The sequence below is a fragment of the Hemiscyllium ocellatum genome, chromosome 30 (genome assembly GCF_020745735.1).
Source record: "Hemiscyllium ocellatum isolate sHemOce1 chromosome 30, sHemOce1.pat.X.cur, whole genome shotgun sequence".
NCBI lineage: Eukaryota > Metazoa > Chordata > Chondrichthyes > Orectolobiformes > Hemiscylliidae > Hemiscyllium > Hemiscyllium ocellatum.
This window is the reverse complement of record NC_083430.1, coordinates 5,864,421-5,885,073: the sequence shown is the minus strand read 5'-3', so window position 1 is coordinate 5,885,073 and position 20,653 is coordinate 5,864,421. Positions and strand designations below refer to the sequence as shown.

Genomic DNA, 20,653 nt, shown 5'->3' with positions numbered 1-20,653 from the left:
ATTCCTCAGGTTGGCCATCAGCACCTTCCCACCATTCCTCAGATTGGCCATCAGCACCTTCCCGTCATTCCTCAGATTGACCATCAGCACCTACTTGCCACTCCTCGGATTGACCATCAGCACCTTCCTGTCATTCCTCGGACTGACCATCAGCACCTTCTCGCCATTCCTCAGGTTGGCCATCAGCACCTTCCCACCATTCCTCAGATTGGCCATCAGCACCTTCCCACCATTCCTCAGATTGGCCATCAGCACCTTCCCGTCATTCCTCAGATTGACCATCTGCACCTTCCTGCCGTTCCTCAGACTGTCCATTAGCACCTTCCCGCCATTCCTCATGCTGATCATCTGCAGCTTCTCATCATTTGTCAGATTGACATTCCCGCATTCCTCAGATTGGACCATCAGCCCCTTCCCATCATTCCTCACAGTCACCATCAGTATCTTCCCAACATTCTTCACACTGACGAATGAAACCTCCTCATCATTCTTCACATTGACTATCAACACCTTCCCATCATTCCTCTCACTGACCATTAGCACCTTCCCATCAATGGAGGGAGCACAGCAAAGATTCGTTAAATGGTTCACTAGGATGAGAGAGTAATTCTGTGATGAGAGTCTGAATAAATTTTGTTATACATTTTCTGGAGTTTAGATGAAAGTGAAATGATCTGATTGAAACAATCAATTCAGATTCGGAAGGAACCTGACAGAGTAGAAAAGGAAAGTTGCTTTCCTTAGTTGAGGAATCTGGAACTTGAAGGAAACAGTTTCTGGTTAAGGAGCTGAAGGTTTGGGATTGGGCTGAGGAGAAGGAGAGACATTTCGAGTGTTTCAAATATTTGTAACAGAAAGGAAAGGTAATAGAAAGTCAGTCACTCTCACGGAAGAGAGACGGAGGAGGAAGAATGGAACATCACAGGAGAATGTTAGGTCTACTGGCTCAAAAATAAAATGGAGTTAAAAATCACACAACACCAGGTTATAGTCCAATAGGTTTAATTGGAAGCATTAGCTGCTTGGACTATAACCTGGTGTTGTGTGATTTTTAACTTTGTACATCCCAGTCCAACACTGGGATCTCCAAAAAAATAAAATGGTGAATGAGCTTATGGAATAGCTGAATTTTGAATATTGAAAACTGAGGTCCTGATTGAATTTAAAAGGTCATTTGTTTTGAGAAAGATTTTGCCATCTCGATATGATGGTAAAACCATATTGGGTAGGGGAAAAAGAGAGAGGTGGGAGGCTATCCAGTTTTCTCAGCCCGATCCCACTGCATGATATCATTAAGGGAATGGGATAATGCAATGGATTATGCATCCATACACACAACAATTCGTTGATTTCAGACCTTCTGCAGTTCTGAGTTGCACAGCTTCTTGAGGAGAAGCAACTCCCACCAGAGAGTCATAGAGACCTACAGCATGGAGAGACAGGCCCTTCACCCAAACTGTCCATCCAGGCTATCCTCATTTCCCTGCACTTGGCCCATATCCTTCTGCTGGCAGCTCATTCCACATGTGTACCACCCTCTGTGTAAAAAAGTTGCTCCTCAGGTTCCCTTTTATTCTTTCCCTTTCAACCTAAAACTGATGCCCTCTAGTCCTCGGTTCCCCAAACCTGGGAAAAAGACTGTTTGCATTCACCAATCCATGCCTTTCATGACCTTACACACTTCTATGAGATTCCCCCCTCAGTCGCCTACGCTCTGAAGAAAAACGTCCTAGCTTGTCCAACCTCTCCTTATAACTCAGAGCCTTGAGTTCTGCCATCATCCTTGTAAATTTCTTCTGCACACTTTCCAGTTTAATGACATTCTTCCTATAGCAAGGTGATCAAAACTGAACACGATACTCCAAGTGTGGCCTCACCAATGTCCTGTATAACTGTAACATAACTTCTCAATTTCTATACTCAATGCCCTGACTGATGAAGGCCAGTGTGCCAAAAGCCTTCTTCACTGCCCTGTCCACCTGGGACTCCACTTTCAGAGAACTGTGCACCTGAACTCCAAGGTCCCTCTGTTCCACTACACTCCTTAAAGGCTCCATCATTCACCATAAAACACCTATCTTTGTTTGACTTGCCAAAATGCACATTTATCTATATTAAACTCCATTTGCCTTTTCTGGGCCCATATTCCCATCTGATCAAGGTCCTGCTGCAATTTCTGAGGACCTTCCTCTCTGTCCACGATATCGCCTATTTTCGTACCATCTGTAAACTTACTAATCATGCCTTGTACATGCTCATCCAAATCATTGATATAGATAACAAACAGCAATAGGCCCAGCACTGACCCCGAGGGACTCCACTAGTCACAGGCCTCCAGTCCAACATGCATCCTTCTACTATTACCCTCTGCTTCCTACCATCAAGCCAATTATGTATCCAATTTGGTAGCTCCCTGTGGATTCCATGCGATCTAGTCTTCCAGAGCCTTCCAACATGTGGAACCTATGTCTACCGCCCTGCCCTCATCAACCTTCCTTGTCACTTCAAAGAACTCTTACAAATTTGCGAGGCATGATCTCCCATGCACAAAGCCATGCTGACTACTCCTAATCAAAACCTGTCTTTCCAAATGCATGTATATCTTGTCCCTCAGAATCTTCTCAATAAACTTGGCACAGTGGTTCGCACTACTGCCTGAGAAGTGCCAGGGACTTGAGTTCGATTCCAGCCTCGGGCGACTATCTGCGTGGAGTTTGCACATTCTCCCGTGTATGCGTGGGTTTCCATCGGGTGGTCTGGTATCCTCCCATAGTCCAAAAATGGGTGCAGGAATTGGCCTTGGTAAATTGCCCATAGTGTTCAGGGATGTGTAGGTTACGTGCATTAGTTGGGGGTAAGTATAGAGTAATAGGGTAGGGGAATGGGTCTGGGTGGGTTACTCTTCGGACGGCCTGTATGGATTTGTTGGACCGAAGGGCCAGTTTCCACATGGTAGGGATTCCATGATTCTACCACAGATGTGAAGCTTACTGGTCTATAATTCCCAGGTTTTTCTTTGCAGCCCTTCCTGAATAAGGGCACAGCATTCGCTACCCTCCAGTCTTCCCGTACCTCACACGTGACAAATCATGATGCAAAACTATCAGCCAGGACCCCTGCGATTTCTTCCCTAGCCTCTTGCAGGGCTCTTGGATATATCTGGTCAGGACCAGGAGATTTTTCCACTTTCATACATTCTAGTATGTCCAACACCTTCTCTATGGACTATTTCCAAAATATCACCACTAACTTCCCCAAGTTCCCAAGTCTTCATGTCTTGTTCCACAGTAAGCGCAGAGGAGAAATATTAATTGAGGACCACGCCCAAATCCTGTAGTTACACACACGTGCGCGTACACACACACTCAGTCTTTTTCCTTTATTATACTCAAAGAACCTCTTTGGATTCACCCTAATCTTCTCATCCAAGGCTATCTCATGCCCCCTTTTGCCCTCCTGATTTGCTTTTCCAGTAACCTCCTGTATCCCCTATACACCTCCAAGGATTCCCTTGATCCCAGCTATCTTTTTCTGGTCAAAGCCTCAATATCCCTTGTCATCCAGGGTTCCCTATTCCTGCCAACCCTGTCCTTCACCCTCACAGGAACATATAGACCTTGAACTCTAGCTACCTCTCTTTTAAAGGCCTCCCACTTTCCGAAGTTTCCTTTACCTGCAATGAAACTACTCCCATCAACCCCTGCAAGCTCCTGTCTAATTCCATCAAAATTTGCCTTGCCCTAATTTAAAACTTGAATCTGTGGACCAGTTTTGTCCCTTTCCATAACTACTTTAAAATTAATAGAACTAAGGTCACTGGTCCCAAAGTGTTTCCCCACTATTACCTCAGTCACCTGTCCTGCCCTATTTCCCAAGAATAGGTCATGTTTTGCCCCTTCCTGAGTAGGACCATCTATATACTGTTTGAGGAAACTTTCCTGAACACACTTAACAAATCCCACCCCATCTAAGCCTTTAACGCTCTGGAAGTCCCAGTCTATGATGGGAAAATTAAAATCCCTACTATGAAAAACATATTGATCCTGCAAGTCTCCTGCATATTTGTTCCATAATTCCCAATGACTTTGGGGGCCTATCATGCAATTCCAATCACGTCACCATCCCCTTCTTATTTCTTAGCTCCACCCACAAAGCTTCACTGGATGGTCCTTCAGATATTACATCTTTGACTACTGCTATGATATTCTCTTTAATCAAAAATGCAACTCCCTTGCCCTTTCCACTATCTCTGCCCTGACTAAAGCACCTATACACTGGCTTATTAAGTTGCCAGTCCCGTCTCTCCCTTACCCATATTTCTACAATAGCTATAATATCCCAGTCCCAATTTAATCCAATAGGCATTTCTCGCTCCCTGACATGTTCCAGCCTGTCTCTTCACCTTACTATTTCTGATTACTATATCTCCTTCCAGCCTTGCAGTTGCCTCCCTGCTGTGAAGGATCCCACCCCACCCCCTGCCAAGCTAGTTTAAACCCTTCCTTGTAGCACTAGCAAACCTGGCTGCTGAGATATTGGTTCCCCTCCAGTTCAGGTGCATCTTGATTGGTCATCCCTGCCCCAGAAAAGATCCCAATGATCTAAGAACCTGAATCCCTGCCCCTGTACTAATTCTTTAGCCATACATTCATCTGCCTTATCCTCCTGTTCTTACTCTACTGGCACTGGAAGTAATCCAGAGATTACCACCAACGAGGTTCTGGTTTTTAACTTTTCTCCTCACTCCCTATAATCACTCCACAGGACCTCATCCCTATCTCTACCTGTGTCGTACGTGCCAATGTGCACAATGACTTCTGGCAGCTCATCCTCCCCCTTAAGTATGTTGCTTGAGCTACTCTGAGACATCCTGAACCTGACACCCGGGAGGCAACACTCCATCCTGGATTCCTGTTTGTGGCCACAGTATCTCCTGTCTGTCCCTCTCACTATCGAGTCTCCCAGCAGTAAGGTCCTGTTTACCTTGACCATTTCCCACTGTGCCCCGGAGCGAGTTGTAATGCCACTGACCTGGCTACAGCTGCTTTCCCCTGAACGGTCATCCCCCCAAACAATATCCAAAATGGGATACTTGTTTTTGAAAGGAATGGTCAAAAGGGATTCCTGCACTCTCTGCCTACTCCCCTTGCCTTTCCTGTTAGTCACCCAGCTACTCTCTCCCTGCAATTTAGCTGTGGCCACTTCACTAAAACGCTTATCTTGGCTGATCCAGCTCCAGGTAACACGGTCTCCCAGGAGCTGGAGCTGGGTGCACCTCCCATTGATGTGGTCTCCAGGGACAATGCAAGTCTCCGTGAGATTCCACATTCTGCAGGAAGAACGTGCAACTGCTCTAACCACCATCTCAACTGCTCTAAGACTAAAGAGGAAAGTTCAAACAACTCTACCTGAGCTTACCTGTACTTTCTGCTGAGTTGCTGCTTCCCAAAGCCTCTCAGGCCAAAGCGTTCCTTCTCACCCTGTGACGTCTGAATACGGATCAGGGCAAAGCTTGTTATAGAGTCATACAGCATGGAAACAGACCCTTCGGTCCAATCAATCCATGCTGACCATAATCCCAACTAAACTAGTTTCAGTTGTCTGTACTTGGCCCATAGCCCTCCGGACATTTCTTATTCATGTACTTATCTAAATGCCTTTTAAATGTTGTAACTTTAACCACATCCACTGCTTTCTCTGGCAGTTCATTCCACACATGAACCACCCTGTGTAAAAAAAACTGCTCCTCGTGTCTTTTTAAAATCCTTTTCGTCTTAAAAATGCCCCCCACCCCCCAGAGAAAAGACACCTGGCCATTCACCTTATCTGTACCCCTCATGATTTTATAAACCACTTTAAGGTCACCCCTCAACTTCCTACACTCTAGTGAAAAAAATTCCCAACCTATCCAGTTTCTCCTTATAACTCGAACTCTCCATTCTTAGCAACATTTTGGTAAATCTCTCCAGCTTAATAATAACTTCCCTACAACAGGGTGACCAGAACTTGACACAGTGCCCCAGAGCAGGCCTCACCAACATCCTGTACAACCTCAACATAACATCCCAACTCCTATGGGCAAAGGTCTGAACAATTAAGGCAAGCTAAATGCCTTCTTAACTACCCTGTCTATACGTGCTGCAATCTTCAAAGAATTATGTACTGGAGTTCTGGAGTCAGAAGACATTGTCAGGCAAGTTTAAAAGATATTGCTAACTTCAGAAGACGCAGTGCAATGTTTTACATTAAATATGATTTTAAAAGAGGAATTTATGCTTTGTATAGAAAAGGTGACGATTAAATGGACCACGATTTTGAAATCAGAAAAGTGCTCACCTGCATTAGACTCCTGGTTAACTAGATAGAGTGCTGTTCTATTTTATTCGGTCTTGAAATTCTGATTTTACTATTTCAACTGTGCTTTGATATTATCATCGACATTGTAGGTCACGTGTTCAGCCTTGGAAGCAATTGAACCAACTGCCATCTACTTGACTACTTTATGGACTTTCACGCAGTCAGCTCTGAAAGCGTTCATGACACTGTTGTGGAATGGAATCTAATTATGAACAGTTGGTTCAGCTGCAATAGTCACTAGTGCATTTTTAAATTATCAATTTATTGTGTGTGGGTGCCACTGGCTAGGTCAGCATTTATTGTCCAACCATAATTGCCATTAAGAAGCAGATGGTGAGATGCTGAACTGTCATTTTGATGCACTGATAGAGAAGGCATAGTGATATAATCCTAAATCAGAATGGTATGGCATGAATGTAAAAGTACAGGTGATAGTGTTTCCATGTAGATGGTATGGCTCATAGGTTTGGAAGGATCGGTCTATGGAATCGTAGTGCGTTGCTCAGTATATCTTATAGATGATACCCACTGCTGCCACTGTGAACTGAAGATGAAGGGGAGTGAATGTTGAAGGTGGATGATCTGATGCCAGTCAAGCAGGCGGCTTTGTGCTGGACAGTGTCAAGCTTCTTAAGTGTTGTTGCAGCTGCACTTGTGCAGTGAGGAGTATTTCAAGACTTGTAGATGGTGGACAGGTTTTGGGGAGTCAGGTAGTGAGCTACATACCACAGAATCCCCACTCCTGCTTATGTGGCAGGTCCAATTCAGTTTTTGGTTGATGTTAACTCCCTTGATAATGACAGTGAAGGATTCATAGATGATAATGTCATTGAAAGTCAGGTGGTAATGGTTAGATTTTCTCTTGTGGGAGATAGTCATTGGCTGGGAGTTGTGTGGCATGAATGTTACTTGCCACTCATCAGCCAAAAGCTGACTGTTGTCCAGATCTTATAGCATTTGAACACAGACTGCTTCATTATCTGGGGAGTCACGAATAATGCTGGGCATTGTGTGATCATCAGTGAACATCTTCACTTCTGACTGAATCATGGAGGGAAGGTCATTGATGGAGCAGCTGAAGGTAGTTGGGCCTAGGACATCATCCTGAGGTTCTGGGCTCTTGTGGTGCAATGGTTGTGTCCCTACCTTAGGCCAGAGGCCTGGGTTCAAGCCCACCTACTCCAAAGATGCGTCATAACGTATCTATCTACCCTGAGGAACTCCTGTAGAGATGTCCTAAGCTGAGATGACTGGCATCTAACAAACACAACCACCCCCCTCTGTGCCAGGTATGACATCAACTAGCAGAGAGTTCTCCCCCTGATTCCTATTGACTGCAGTTTTGCTTGGGCTCCTTGGTTAAGTACAGTCTGGATGTTCTGTACCCCTGGAGTTCAGATGTTACTCCATGTTCAGATAAAGCTGTAGAAATTAGGAGCTCAGTGGACTTGGGAGCAGGTTATTGCTACCTAAGCACTGTGATTGACCCCTTCTTATGAAAGCAGTTGCTTTATTGTAACATCTGCTTTGTAACTTATAATGTGTTTTACAGTTTTAAATCAAAAACCTACTTTACTAATCCCTGACAAACAACTGATTATTAGATTACTATCAATAATATGGTTGAGAGTGTGTTGCTGTAAAAACACAGTAGGTCAGGCAGCATCCAAGGAGCAGGAGAATCAACATTTTGGACATAAGTCCCTTATCAGGAATGAGGCTGATGAAGGGCTTGTGCCCGAAACAGCGATTCTCCTGCTCCTCAGACGCTGTCTGACCTGCTGCGCTTTCCCAGCAACTTTCGACTCACCTCCAGCATCTGCAGTCCTCACTTTCTCCTGATCAATAATATGTAGTCTGGCTGCCTTGCCGTCTACCCCTCTCCATTACCATCTCAACCCTACTTCAGGAGGTGGCATATCAGGCCTGCCACTGTATAGTCCATGCAAAGGCAGCAACAGGATTGTAGTTTTGGGAAATCTCTCTCCCCAGGATTACTTCTTCAAAGGGGACAATCTACGCATTGTTAGCTAGTGCTTGCTGCCAACTGGATAATCAGGCTCCAGTGCTGCTGCTACCTTATGGCCAGCAGCCGCAACAGCAGCAGCACCAAAGTTGCGTGTGAGAGTGTAATTTGGAGAGACCATTTATAAATGGGTCCTGCCATTGACTCAGCAAATTCCCACCTTAAAAAAACTGCAAGGAAATTAAAATTCCTGGATTCAAGAAATAATATTTTTCCTAACCCTTTCCTACTGGATGAACCAGACTGAATAATTTCCAAGGAGAAATTATACATTCCTGCCTTCAGATTCTATTCAACAAACACTTCTTTCAGGTTAGCTGCTCAGTCAATGTTCTCAACTTACTGCTCACTAACAAGAAAGACAGGGAACCATTGATCCTACATCATTGAACCACTGGCACCTGGCCAGAACATGAACATCACAACAGGGCACTGGCTACAACTCATGCTATAGAATTGAAATAATTAGATAACTTGAACTCATGCTGAAAAAGTGAAATAATTAAGTAACTTGAACAAAGCTTTGAGATAACAGTGGGAGGTTTGTGCATTTTTGAGCCTTGCTTCTTTTGTTTGAAACTCCTCAGTTGGACACGTTTCCCAGAGATGACAGAAATAAATTCTGGAAAGTAAGAATGAAAGTAACTATTTTCTTTTTGTTTGCAATTTCAAACCCAGTTCTCCAAAGCCCCTCTTGAGTAAAATGGAAATACAATCAGTTCTTCTATGACACAATAGTCACATTCTCGTACAACCCAATGTCACAGAAGAATTGTGCTTTACAAGTGTTTAAAATATTGGCACTGTAATCATTCACAGCCAACACATATTGTAAACGTTTGCACTTTCGAAACTGTGTCCCCAATTTGTCAACTGCATCGAATTAGTGTTGATGAAACATGCAATACAATAGAACAATCTGTACAATTAAACTTCGGTCCATACAATAAAATGACTTCTTTAAACGAGACTAAATCTCAAAACCTGCTATTAACGTGGTACTATGAGCAGGAGTGCTGCAGATTCCACAAGTAAATATTGACTTGAAATACTTACAGCCTTGCCTCTGGGTCCTGGAGGTCCTGTTTCACCGGACATTCCTCTGTCGCCCTTGGAAAAGAAAAACAAATGACTTTTTGTTTTAATTTACTCGAGAGACAAAGGCATCACTGGCTGGGCCAACATTTATTGTCCATCCCTAGTTACCCTTATGAAGCTCAAAGCTGCCTTTTTGAACCATTGCAGTCCATGTACTGTAGGCACAAGTAGGACATACTTAGGGAGGCAATGCCAGGAATTTGACCCAGTGACAGTGAAGGAATGGCAATGTTAAGTCAGGATGGTGAGTGTTCCCATGTATCTGTCACCCTTGTCCTTCTAGATCTTAGTCATTGTAGTTTGGAAGTTGCTAAGGGCTTTTGGCTAATTTCTGCATTGCATCATGTAGATGGTTCATACTGCTGCTACTGAGCGTTGGTGGTTGAGCACGTGGATGCTTTCGGATGTGGTGCCAATCAAGCAAGCTGCTTTGTCCTGGATGGTGGCAAACCTCTTGAATGTTTGTGGAGCTGCACTGATTCAGGCGAGTTGCGAGTATTCCCTCACATTCCTGACTTGTACCTTATCGATATTGGGCATACTTTGGGAATTAGGGAGATGAGTTACTTGCTGCAGTACGTTGTAGTGTTTGCAGGTGTAACAAAATAAGGAAGAACAACCTTGAAGTAAACAGGTCCTATGGCCAAGGAGAGTTCACTAATCAGAGTCTTCAGTATGGCAGGGAAATGCATGAAGGAACATTGGTTGCCTTGAGTGTTGATAGCGTGATATTAATTGCATTTGAATCTATACAATACTAAAGTTCTGTTGACTGAATTGAGGTCTTTTTACAGGAAAGATGAAGAATTTGACACTTGATTACTGAGTCATAAAGTAGGGAAGGAATTATAGAAAAAATTTTGTTCAAGCAAAGTTAACACCAAGGCAGTTAGAAAACGTTCAGAGACAGTTCATGACTAGAATGAACAGTTTATTTCATGAAGATCAGGAGTAGATCATTCAGTCCACTGAACCTGCTCTTGATTAGATTGCTTACAGTGTGGAAACAGGCCCTTTGGCCCAACAAGTCTACACTGACCCTCCAAAGAGCAACCCACCCAGGCCCATTCCCCTACTTTTACCCCTTCACCTAACATTACAGGCAATTTTAGCATTGCCAATTCACCTAACCTGCACATTTTTGGACTGTGGGAGGAAACCGGAACACCTAGAGGAAACCCACGCAGACACGGGGAGAATGTGCAAACTCCACACAGTCAATTGCCTGAGGTGGGAATTGAACCCAGACGTCTGGCAGTATGAGGCAGCAGTGCTAACCACTGAGCCACCGTGCCGCCCATAAATTCCACCATTCAATAACATTATGGTTTTTCTGAAAAGGGCCTCAACTCTTAATTCCTGCCAAACTCTCAATGTTTGACTAGATCCTCCCTCACCTTTTTTGGGAGAAGTTCTAAACACGCATAAATCACAGAGAAAAATATTCCTCACTCCGAGATTGCATCCTATGGTTCTAGTTTCCCCTACCAAGTGAAATATCCTTTCTGGTTCTGTCCATCCACCTTGAAGAGTGAACTGATTGGGCCTATATCCTTTGGAGAAAGAAACTGGGTCGATCTTATCAAAATATGCAACATTCTGAGAGGTTTTAATAGGATGGATAGGGGGAGGATGTTTCCAATTGTGCAGAAACATGAACTAGGGAACACATTTTAAGGATAAGGGATCTCCATTTAAAGACTAGCACATGTAGAGTCTTATTCTGTCACAGGGCTGTTAGTCTTTCGAATTCTCTTCTCTAGAGAGCAGAGAAGTGGATTATTGAATAGATTCAAGGCTGAATTAGATAGGTTTTGATGGATAAGGGGGTCAAGGGTTATGGGGGAGGGCAGATAAAGCAGTGGAGCTGAGGCCACAGCCAGATCAGCCATGATCTAACTGGATGGTGCAGCAGGGTCAAAGGGCTGACTGGCCTCATCTTACTCCTATCTTCTATCACTGGAATCCCATGTTAGCATATATTTGGAGTTACAGCACACCCCACTGTGTGCTCTGGGCAGTTTAGCAGATATAGCTCCACAAGCTGTAAATAAGTCACAAGCAATAAGTTCTGCACATAATCTGTTAAACAGTTAATGGTTACTCTAGCGAAGAATCACTGACTTTTTCAGATTATTCTGGAGTCTATAGAAAATAACCATCAATCTCCACAACTCCAATGCAAATTGTGCAAGTTTTGGGCAATTTTCAAAATAACCAGGACTGAGTGTGAAAATGTTGCTTGATTGACAGTCAGAAATCATCCAGTCAGATGAGGTACTTTTTCAATTTGTCTGGGAAGGCAGGGGTGAAATGGCACTACCTACTCTCTATATCCACTAATCCTCATCACTCAGCCATTACACCCATGAACCACCCAGCCCACCCTCCATACCCCTCAACTCCATCCGCCCAGCCCACCCTCCATACCCCTCAACCCCAACCGCCCAGCCCACCCTCCATACCCCTCAACTCCATCCGCCCGGCCCACCCTCCATACCCCTCAACTCCTTCCCCCAGCCCACCCTCCATACCCCTCAACCCCATCCGCCCGGCCCACCCTCCGTACCCCTCAACTCCATCCGCCCGGCCCACCCTCCATACCCCTCAACTCCTTCCCCCAGCCCACCCTCCATACCCCTCAATTCCATCCACCCAGCCCACCCTCCATACCCCTCAACCCCATCCGCCCGGCCCACCCTCCATACCCCTCAACTCCATCCGCCCGGCCCACCCTGCATACCCCTCAACTCCTTCCCCCAGCCCACCCTCCATACCCCTCAATTCCATCCACCCAGCCCACCCTCCCATACCCTTCAACCCCAACTGCCTGGCCCACCCACCCTCCATACCCCTCAACCCCATCCGCCCGGCCCAACCCTCCATACCCCTCAACCCCATCCCCCCGGCCCACCCCCCATACCCCTCAACCCCAACCGCCCGGCCCACCCTCCATACCCCTCAACTCCATCCACCCGGCCCACCCTCCATACCCCTCAACTCCATCCACCCGGCCCACCCTCCATACCCCTCAACCCCAACCGCCCAACCCACCCTCCATACCCCTCAACCCCATCCACCAGACCCACCCTCCCATACCCCTCAACCCCAACCGCCCGGCCCACCCTCCATACCCCTCAACTCAATCCGCCAGGCCCACCCTCCATACCCCTCAACTCCTTCCCCCAGCCCACCCTCCATACCCCTCAACCCCAACCGCCCGGCCCACCCTCCATACCCCTCAACTCCATCCGCCCGGCCCACCCTCCATACCCCTCAACTCCTTCCCCCAGCCCACCCTCCCATACCCATCAACCCCAACCGCCCGACCCACCCTCCATACCCCTCAACTCCATCCACCCGGCCCACTCTCCATACTCAACTCCAACCCTCCAACACATTCTCGATACTCCTCAACATCAACCACCTGCCCAACTCTCCATACTCGTCAACTGCAACCATCCAACACACTCTCCCTATTCGACTCAATCACCGACCCGCTCTCCATTACCCTCAACCACAACCACCTGATCTACTCTCCATACCCCTCAACCTCAACCGCCTGAACCACTTTTCATGACTCTTAATCCCAATCACCCGATCCATTCTCCATTCTCTTCAACACCAATCACCTGATGCACTCTCCATACTCCTCAAACCCACCATTTTCTCAATTTCACTCACCCACACTCTATACCTCTCCTCACCCACCTACTCTACATTCACCTCAATCCCACCCACTCTTCATATACCTCAACCTAACCCACCATATCCTCAACCCCACCCGATATACCCTCAACTCCACTTACCCACTCTTCACATCTTTCAATTTCTCTTCACCTTGACCCTTACCTCCACCCACCCACTCACCCATCCACCATATCCCTCAAGCCCACCCACTCACAATAGCCTTTAACTCTACGCACTCAATCCTTCAACCCTACTAATCCACCATACCTATCAACCCCAGATCCCTAGTGTCCACTGACCTGCTTTCCCATTCTCTCTCTCAACCTCACCCTCTCAGCTCATTCTTGGGAGATGTGTATGTGCATTTAGGACAATATCTTCACCAGATTTGTTGTTAGGATCCAAATGGGGTCATGTGAAGATGTCCTTTTTGACTCACCTGGTCCCCAGAACTTTAAAATTTACTCATTAGCTGCAAGCACCAGTTACTGAAGCAGCATCAGCAAATAACTTAACACTGACAAACGACTCAGCGCCAGCAATGGTTTAACACTGATTAATGACTCAGCACCAGCTAATGACTGTGCACCGACTAATGACCCAGTGTAGGCTAATGACTCAGTGCCAGCTAATGATTAAAACCCACCTTGTGTTCATTGTGAATTTGCATGTGACTCACCTTTAGACCCATGGGTCCTGGTGGGCCGATCTCTCCTTCAGGTCCAGGTTCACCCTGTCAACACCAAAACATATGGTTAATGCCCACTGAGGCATTTTACAGGGCTTTGATGTTGGGAGGAAAACAGCAATGAGATCAAATAAATTGGTATTTTCTCCTTACCATTTGACCTGGAGGGCCAGTGGGACCAATCATTCCCTGAGTACCTCTTCCACCCTGTGAACAGACAGCACCAGCTAGTGAGCTTAGATAAACAACCAAAGCCCCAAACAGGGGTCTGTGCACAACAACTTACTGTTATAAGACACATTTACAGAGAGAAAAACCTCCAGGAAGCTTACAAGAGCATTGTTAAATACAATTCAACGATTAGCCACATAAAGGTGCTTTAGATCAAAGTGCTTTTTAGTTGGTTGAAGAGGAGGTTTTTGTGGAAGTTTTCTTCTGAAAGGAGCTGCGGGGCCAGTTGAACACATGATCACTCGTGGTGGGCTGAAGCTGATACAATAGGATACACAACAACTTGCCATGGTGTTACTTCACAAATGTCCCAATCTGTGATTGGTTAGCACTCACCAACTTGTCCGAGTGACATAGATTCTGCCTGGGAGATATCAGGAGGAAGTAGCAACAGTTTCTATACTGATGTGACGTATACTCCAGTAAGTAGTTGAATTAATTTATCGTCACTATTCATGACTGCATGCTGCAGGACAGCAAAGCTCCGATCTGATCCATTGATTGTGTGGGATCTGTCTATTGCATGTCACTTTCACCATTTGGCTGGAAGCTGGATCTTGCACTGGTCTCAGGTGTCTTTGAAAATAAAATATACTGCCTAGCATTATGGCTTGAACTGACTTAAATACAGCTTTTCACTGTGTCTCAGTACACGTGACAATAAATGCAAATTCAAATCCAAATTCTGTACTGAGAATTTGAATTGAATTTGAATTCAAATTCAATTCAAATTCTTATCACAGACCTGAGGATTGGTTAGGACAAAGATCTCCAAAAAGCCTGTGAGCAAGCCCAATCCTTCTCTTTATCTTTAATTAGAAACGAGATAACATTTACAGACTTTGTGAAAAGAAGAAAGCTTCCAGCCTTGGGGAATGTCTGAGTGGAGTTTGCACATTCCCCCACTGTCTGCATGGGTTTCCTCTGGGTGCTCCGGTTTCCTCCCACAATCTAAGATGTGCAGCTTAGGTGAATTGGCCATGCTAAAGTTGTCCTTTGTGTTGAGGGATTTGTAGATTAGGTGCATTTGCCATGGGAAATGTAGGGTTAGCGGTTAAGGGGATGGGTCTGGGAGGGATACTCTTCGGAGGATCAGTGTGACCTTGTTGGGCCAGATGGCCTGTTTCCACACTGTAGGTGTTCTATGCTCTAATTCAAGCCAAGATCCAGGTCCAGCTGAATGGCTACTGCACTGAGGATTGTTGTAGGCACCATCAACATGATAACGTCACCAAAAATCAAAGGAAAAACTATTAGGAAGTCATCTAATTTCCCCTTTTGGATTGAACATTGATTCATGGACCTTGTGTATTTTTGCCTATATATTTTCTACACACAATATTCTTAAAAAGACTGTTTGTCTCGTCTGTCCTATTTGTGATTGTACACGTGTGGTTGGATTTAGAAGGATGTCGTTTAAATTTGCATATCAGGAAATAATAATCTGTTCTGCCACATGGTGGAGGATAAGTCTATTGTAATAAATAAGTTGACCATTGATGTAACTTGGTGCGTTTCTTTGTCACAGTCAAAATTTTTACACAGAGAGTGGCTTACTTGTGGAATGAACTTCCTGAGGAAGTGGTGGATGTGGGTACAATTACAACATTTAAAAGAGATTTGGATAAGTAAGAAAGGCTGAGTGGGATATGGGCCAGGAGCAGGCAGGTGGGTTTAGTTTGGGATTATGTTTGGCAGGGACTGGTTGAACCAAAGGGTCTGCTTCTGTGCTGTATAACTCTATGACCCTATTAATCAGCCCAGTAACAACAGTCATATTTCACACTTGTGATGATGCATGGAACACTGAGGCCTCACTTCCAGCTCAATATTCCCACCAGGGACATGGAAATCAAATCCAGAAAGTGAATATACAATAAGTGGGATAATATTGATACGTATAGAGGAAGAGAGATAAGAGGATACATCTATAGGTCATTGAAGTGACAGGACAGGTAGTTGAAAGCATACTGGGTGAGATGCAGACTACAAGAATATAAATGGAATGTTGGAACTATATTATAAGACATTGGTTAAACTACACATGGAATTTTGTGTACAGTTCTCGTCAGCCCATTACAGGACTCTTATGTCTCTAACTCTAACCTGAGTTCAAGTTCCTACTGCTCCAGAGGTGTGGAATAGCATCTCTGAATGGGTTATTAGAAAATAGTTTTTGTTTAAACACATGCTCTAGAGAGAGTGCAGAGGAGATGTACAAGAATGTTTCCTTGTGAGAAAATTGCTACTCTGAGGAAAGATTGGCTAGACTACAGTTGTTTTCCTCAGAAAAGATATGCAGGTTAGGTGGACTGACTATGCGAAATTGCCCTTTAGTGTCTAGAGCTGTGGCATACTCCTCAAAGTGTTGGTGCAGAGTTAATGGGCCAAATGGCCTCTATCTGCACTGTAAGAATTCTTTGAATCTATGATTCTAAGCGGAACTGAGGACTGATATAATTGAGATTTAGAAATTTACGAAGGCCTGGAAGAATGGACAGGAAAGAACTGTTTCGTCTTGCAGAGAGGTCAATTACAAGGGGCACAAATTAATGGTAGAGGGAACATGAGGAAAAACAATTCCCCACAGAGCATGGAGGGTGCCTGGAATTCACTAGCCACATTAGTGGCTGAGGGAGCAAACACTCAATTCATTTAAAATGAAACTGAAGGCGGAGATTTCTGAATACTTGGAAGTGTATGGTAAAGTGGGGCAAAGTCAGCATGGTTTCATCAAGGGGAGGTCAGGTCTGACTATCTGCTAGAATTCTTTGAGGAAGTAACAAGCAGGTTAGACCAAGGAGAGCCAATTGTCTCAAGACTGGACATCAAGAAGGTCTGTGACAATGTGTTGCAGAGGAGACTATTGCGTAAGATAAGGGCCCATGGTGTTAGAGGCAAAATGCTAGCATGGACAGAAGCTTGGCTGTCTGGTAGAAAGCAGAGAGTGGAGATAAAAGGGTCCTTCTCAGTATGGCAGCCAGTGACAAGTGGTGTTCCACAAGGTTGTGTTAGGACCACAACTTTTCACTTTATACAGTTAATGATCTCGATGAAGGAACTGAGGGCATTCTGGCTAAGGTTGCAGATGGTACAGAGACAGGTAGAGGGACGGATAGCATTGAGGAGGCAGGAAGGCCTCAGAAGGAACTAAACAAGTTAGAAGAATGGGCAAAGAAGTGGCAGGTGCAGCGCAACATGGGAAAGTGTGACGTCATGCTCTTTGGTAGGAAGAAAAGAGACATGGACTGTTTTCTAAATGAGGAGAAAATTCATGAAGTGCAAAGAGACTTGGGAGTTCTAGTCCAGGATACTCTCAAGATAAACTTACAGGTTGAATCAGTAGTTAGGAAGGCAAATGCAATGGTGGAATTTATTTTGAGAGGACTTGAACATAAATGTAGGGATGTACTTCTAAGACTCTATAAGGCTCTGGTCAGGCCACATTTGGAGTATGGTGCACAATTTTGGGCCCCATATCTCAGGAGGGATGTACTGGCCCTGGAGCATGTTCAGAGGAGGTTCACAAGAATGGTCCCAGGAATGAAAAGCTTAACATATGAGGAACGTTTGAGGACTCTGGGTTTATATTCGATGAAATTTAAAAGGATGAGGGGTAATCGAATTGAAACATACAGAATACTGAATGACCTAGACGGAGTGGATGTCAGGAAGGTGTTTCCATTGGTGGGAAAGACTAGGACTCAAGGACACAGCCTTAGAGTAAAGGGAAGAGCCTTTTAGAATGGAGATAAGGAGAGACTTCTTCAGCCAGAGACTGAATTCACTGAAATTCTATGGAATTCACTGCCACAGAAGGCTGTGGAGGCCAGGTCATTGAGTATATTTAAGACTAAGATAGGGGATCAAGGGTAACAGGAGAAAGCAGGAGCATGGGATTGAGAAACTTATCAGCCATGATTGAATGGCAGAGCAGACTCAATGGGCCGAATGGCCTAATTTCTGCTCATACGTCTTATGGTCTTTAATGCTATACACTGCAAGAGTACACACCAGTTACTGAAAAATGCATTCAGAATATGTGAGCATTTCTTTTGTTTGGTCAGTGCAGACATGACAAGCTGAATAGCTTCTTTCTGAGCTGTCACCTTTCTATGATTCTATGGCCTGTGTACCACTGTATGGTTATGTCTGTCAACTGTTGGCAGGGCATAGCCAGGGATGGTCACTGGAATGTGAAACAGTGGGTACTGGTAGAAAACAAAGAAATGTGGATACTGGAGATCTGAAACAAAAACAGAAAAACAGGTCTGGCAGACTCTGGGGAGAAAGCAGAGCTAATGTTTCGAGTCCATTGACTATTCTGATGTTCTGGGTGGTACAGTAGCTAAGTGGTTAGCACTGCTTGCCTCACAGCATTGGAGACCTAGGTTCTACTCCAGCCTCGGGTGATTGTCTGTGTAGAGTTTGCGCATTCTCCCCGTGTCCGCGTGCGTTTCCTCTGGTGATCCGGTTTCCTCCCACAGTCCAAAGATGTGCAGGTTAGGTGGATCGGCCAAGCTAAATTGTCCAATAGTGTCCATGGGAGTCCATGCAGGCGAGGTGGGTCACCAATGGTAAAAGTGGGGTTACGGAGGTCTGGGTGGGATGCTATTTGGAAGGTTTGTGTAGGCTGCATAGGCCAAATAGCCTCTATCTCCACTTTGGGGATTCTGCATCTGTTTTTGTTACAGTAGGTACTGATGGTAGGGTCTGGGTGAGTGATGCCTTGTTGTTCTCTGCAAACTGCAGGCAAGGCTCACTCTGCTGGTTTCCAGGTTAAATGACAATTCTGAAATTCAGGTTAAGGAGTTCCTTGACTAGTTAGCTAGAAACTAGCAATAAAAAGCAGACGGGATAGTCAGTTTGACACAAAACATTCCCCTGAGAAGCTCAAGCAGAAAACTGAGACACATTTGCAAATAACTAGAAGTTATAAACCTAGTGACAAAATTGAAAAATAAAGACAAACATAACAAAAGACATGTGCTATGAAATGAAGAGCCAGGTTTCTCTGAAGAACGGTGAAGTCAGTGTTTTGAGCAATTCTTACCTTTGAACCAGCAGCTCCCTTCTGACCAGGTTGTCCAGGTAATCCCTATCAAAGGGAAAGTCATCTGTTAGTTTACTACATTAGCTTAGTGCACAATGAGCCGAGGGTTATTCAATCAGAAATATATATTTAATTCAGTTTCATTTAACATCTGTCTCCTGAAGGTACTGATTCACACTGGGGAACAGTTCCTGAATGTGCTCTCACCTGGATACAGTCCCTGAAGGTGCTGACTCTCACTGGGATGCAGTTCCTGAAGGGTCTGACTCTCACCGGGATACAGTCCCTGAAGGTGCTGACTCTCACTGGGATACAGTTCCTGAAGGCGCTGACTCTCACTGGGATGCAGTTCCTGAAGGGTCTGACTCTCACCGGGATACAGTCCCTGAAGGTGCTGACTCTCACCGGGATACAGTTCCTGAAGGTGCTGACGCTCACCGGGAGACAGTTCCTGAAGGGTCTGACTCTCACCGGGATACAGTTCCTGAAGGGTCTGACTCTCACCGGGATACAGTTCCTGAAGGTGATGACTCACACTGGGACGAAATTTCTGACGTTGCTGACTCTCACTGGGATACAGTTCCTGAAGGGGCTAACTCTCACCGGGATACAGTTCCTGAAGGTGATGACTCACACTGGGACAAAGTTTCTGACGTTGCTGACTCTCACTGGGATACAGCTCCTGAAGGGGCTGACTCTCACTGGGATACAGCTCCTGAAGGGGCTGACTCTCACCGGGAGACAGTTCCTGAAGGTGCTGACTCTCACCGGGATACAGATCCTGAAGGTGCTGACTCTCTCTGGGATACAGTTCCTGAAGGGTCTGACTCTGACTGGGATACAGATCCTGAAGGTGCTGACTCTCACCAGGAGACAGTTCCTGAAGGTGCTGACTCTCACTGTGATACAGTTCCTGAAGGGGCTGACTCTCACTGGGATACAGTTTCTGACGTTGCTGACTCTCACTGGGATACAGTTCCTGAAGGCGCTGACTCTCACCAGGATACAGTTCCTGAAGGTGCTGACGCTCACCGGGAGACAGTTCCTGAAGGGTCTGACTCTCACCGGGATACAGTTCCTGAAGGTGATGACTCACACTGGGACGAAGTTTCTGACGTTGCTGACTCTCACTGGGATACAGCTCCTGAAGGGGCTGACTCCCACCGGGATACAGTTCCTGAAGGTGATGACTCTCACTGGAATACAGCTCCTGAAGGTGCTGACTCTCTTGGGATACAGTTCCTGAAGGGGTTGACTCTCACCGGGATACAGTTCCTGAAGGAGCTGACTCTCTCTGGGATACAGTTCCTGATGGAACTGACTCTCACTGGGATACAGATCCTGAAGGTGCTGACTCTCACTGGGATACAGTTCCTGAAGGTGCTGACTCTCACCAGGAGACAGTTCCTGAAGGTGCTGACTCTCACTGTGATACAGTTCCTGAAGGGGCTGACTCTCACTGTGATACAGTTCCTGACGTTGCTGACTCTCACTGGGATACAGTTCCTGA

The 20,653-nt window shown here is 45.5% G+C and overlaps 1 protein-coding gene across 1 annotated transcript in view; it reads right to left on the bottom strand.

Moving 5' to 3' along the window:
- col9a2 (procollagen, type IX, alpha 2) overlaps nt 1-20,653 on the bottom strand; it is a 230,909-nt gene that overhangs the window by 44,902 nt on the left and 165,354 nt on the right. Inside the window, exons 20-23 of the mRNA XM_060847546.1 lie at nt 19,144-19,188; nt 14,013-14,066; nt 13,851-13,904; nt 9,440-9,493 (exon numbers count right to left, since the gene is read on the bottom strand). Of these exons, the coding sequence (XP_060703529.1) occupies nt 9,440-9,493; nt 13,851-13,904; nt 14,013-14,066; nt 19,144-19,188 (207 nt within the window). The remainder of the gene's footprint in view (nt 1-9,439; nt 9,494-13,850; nt 13,905-14,012; nt 14,067-19,143; nt 19,189-20,653) is intronic.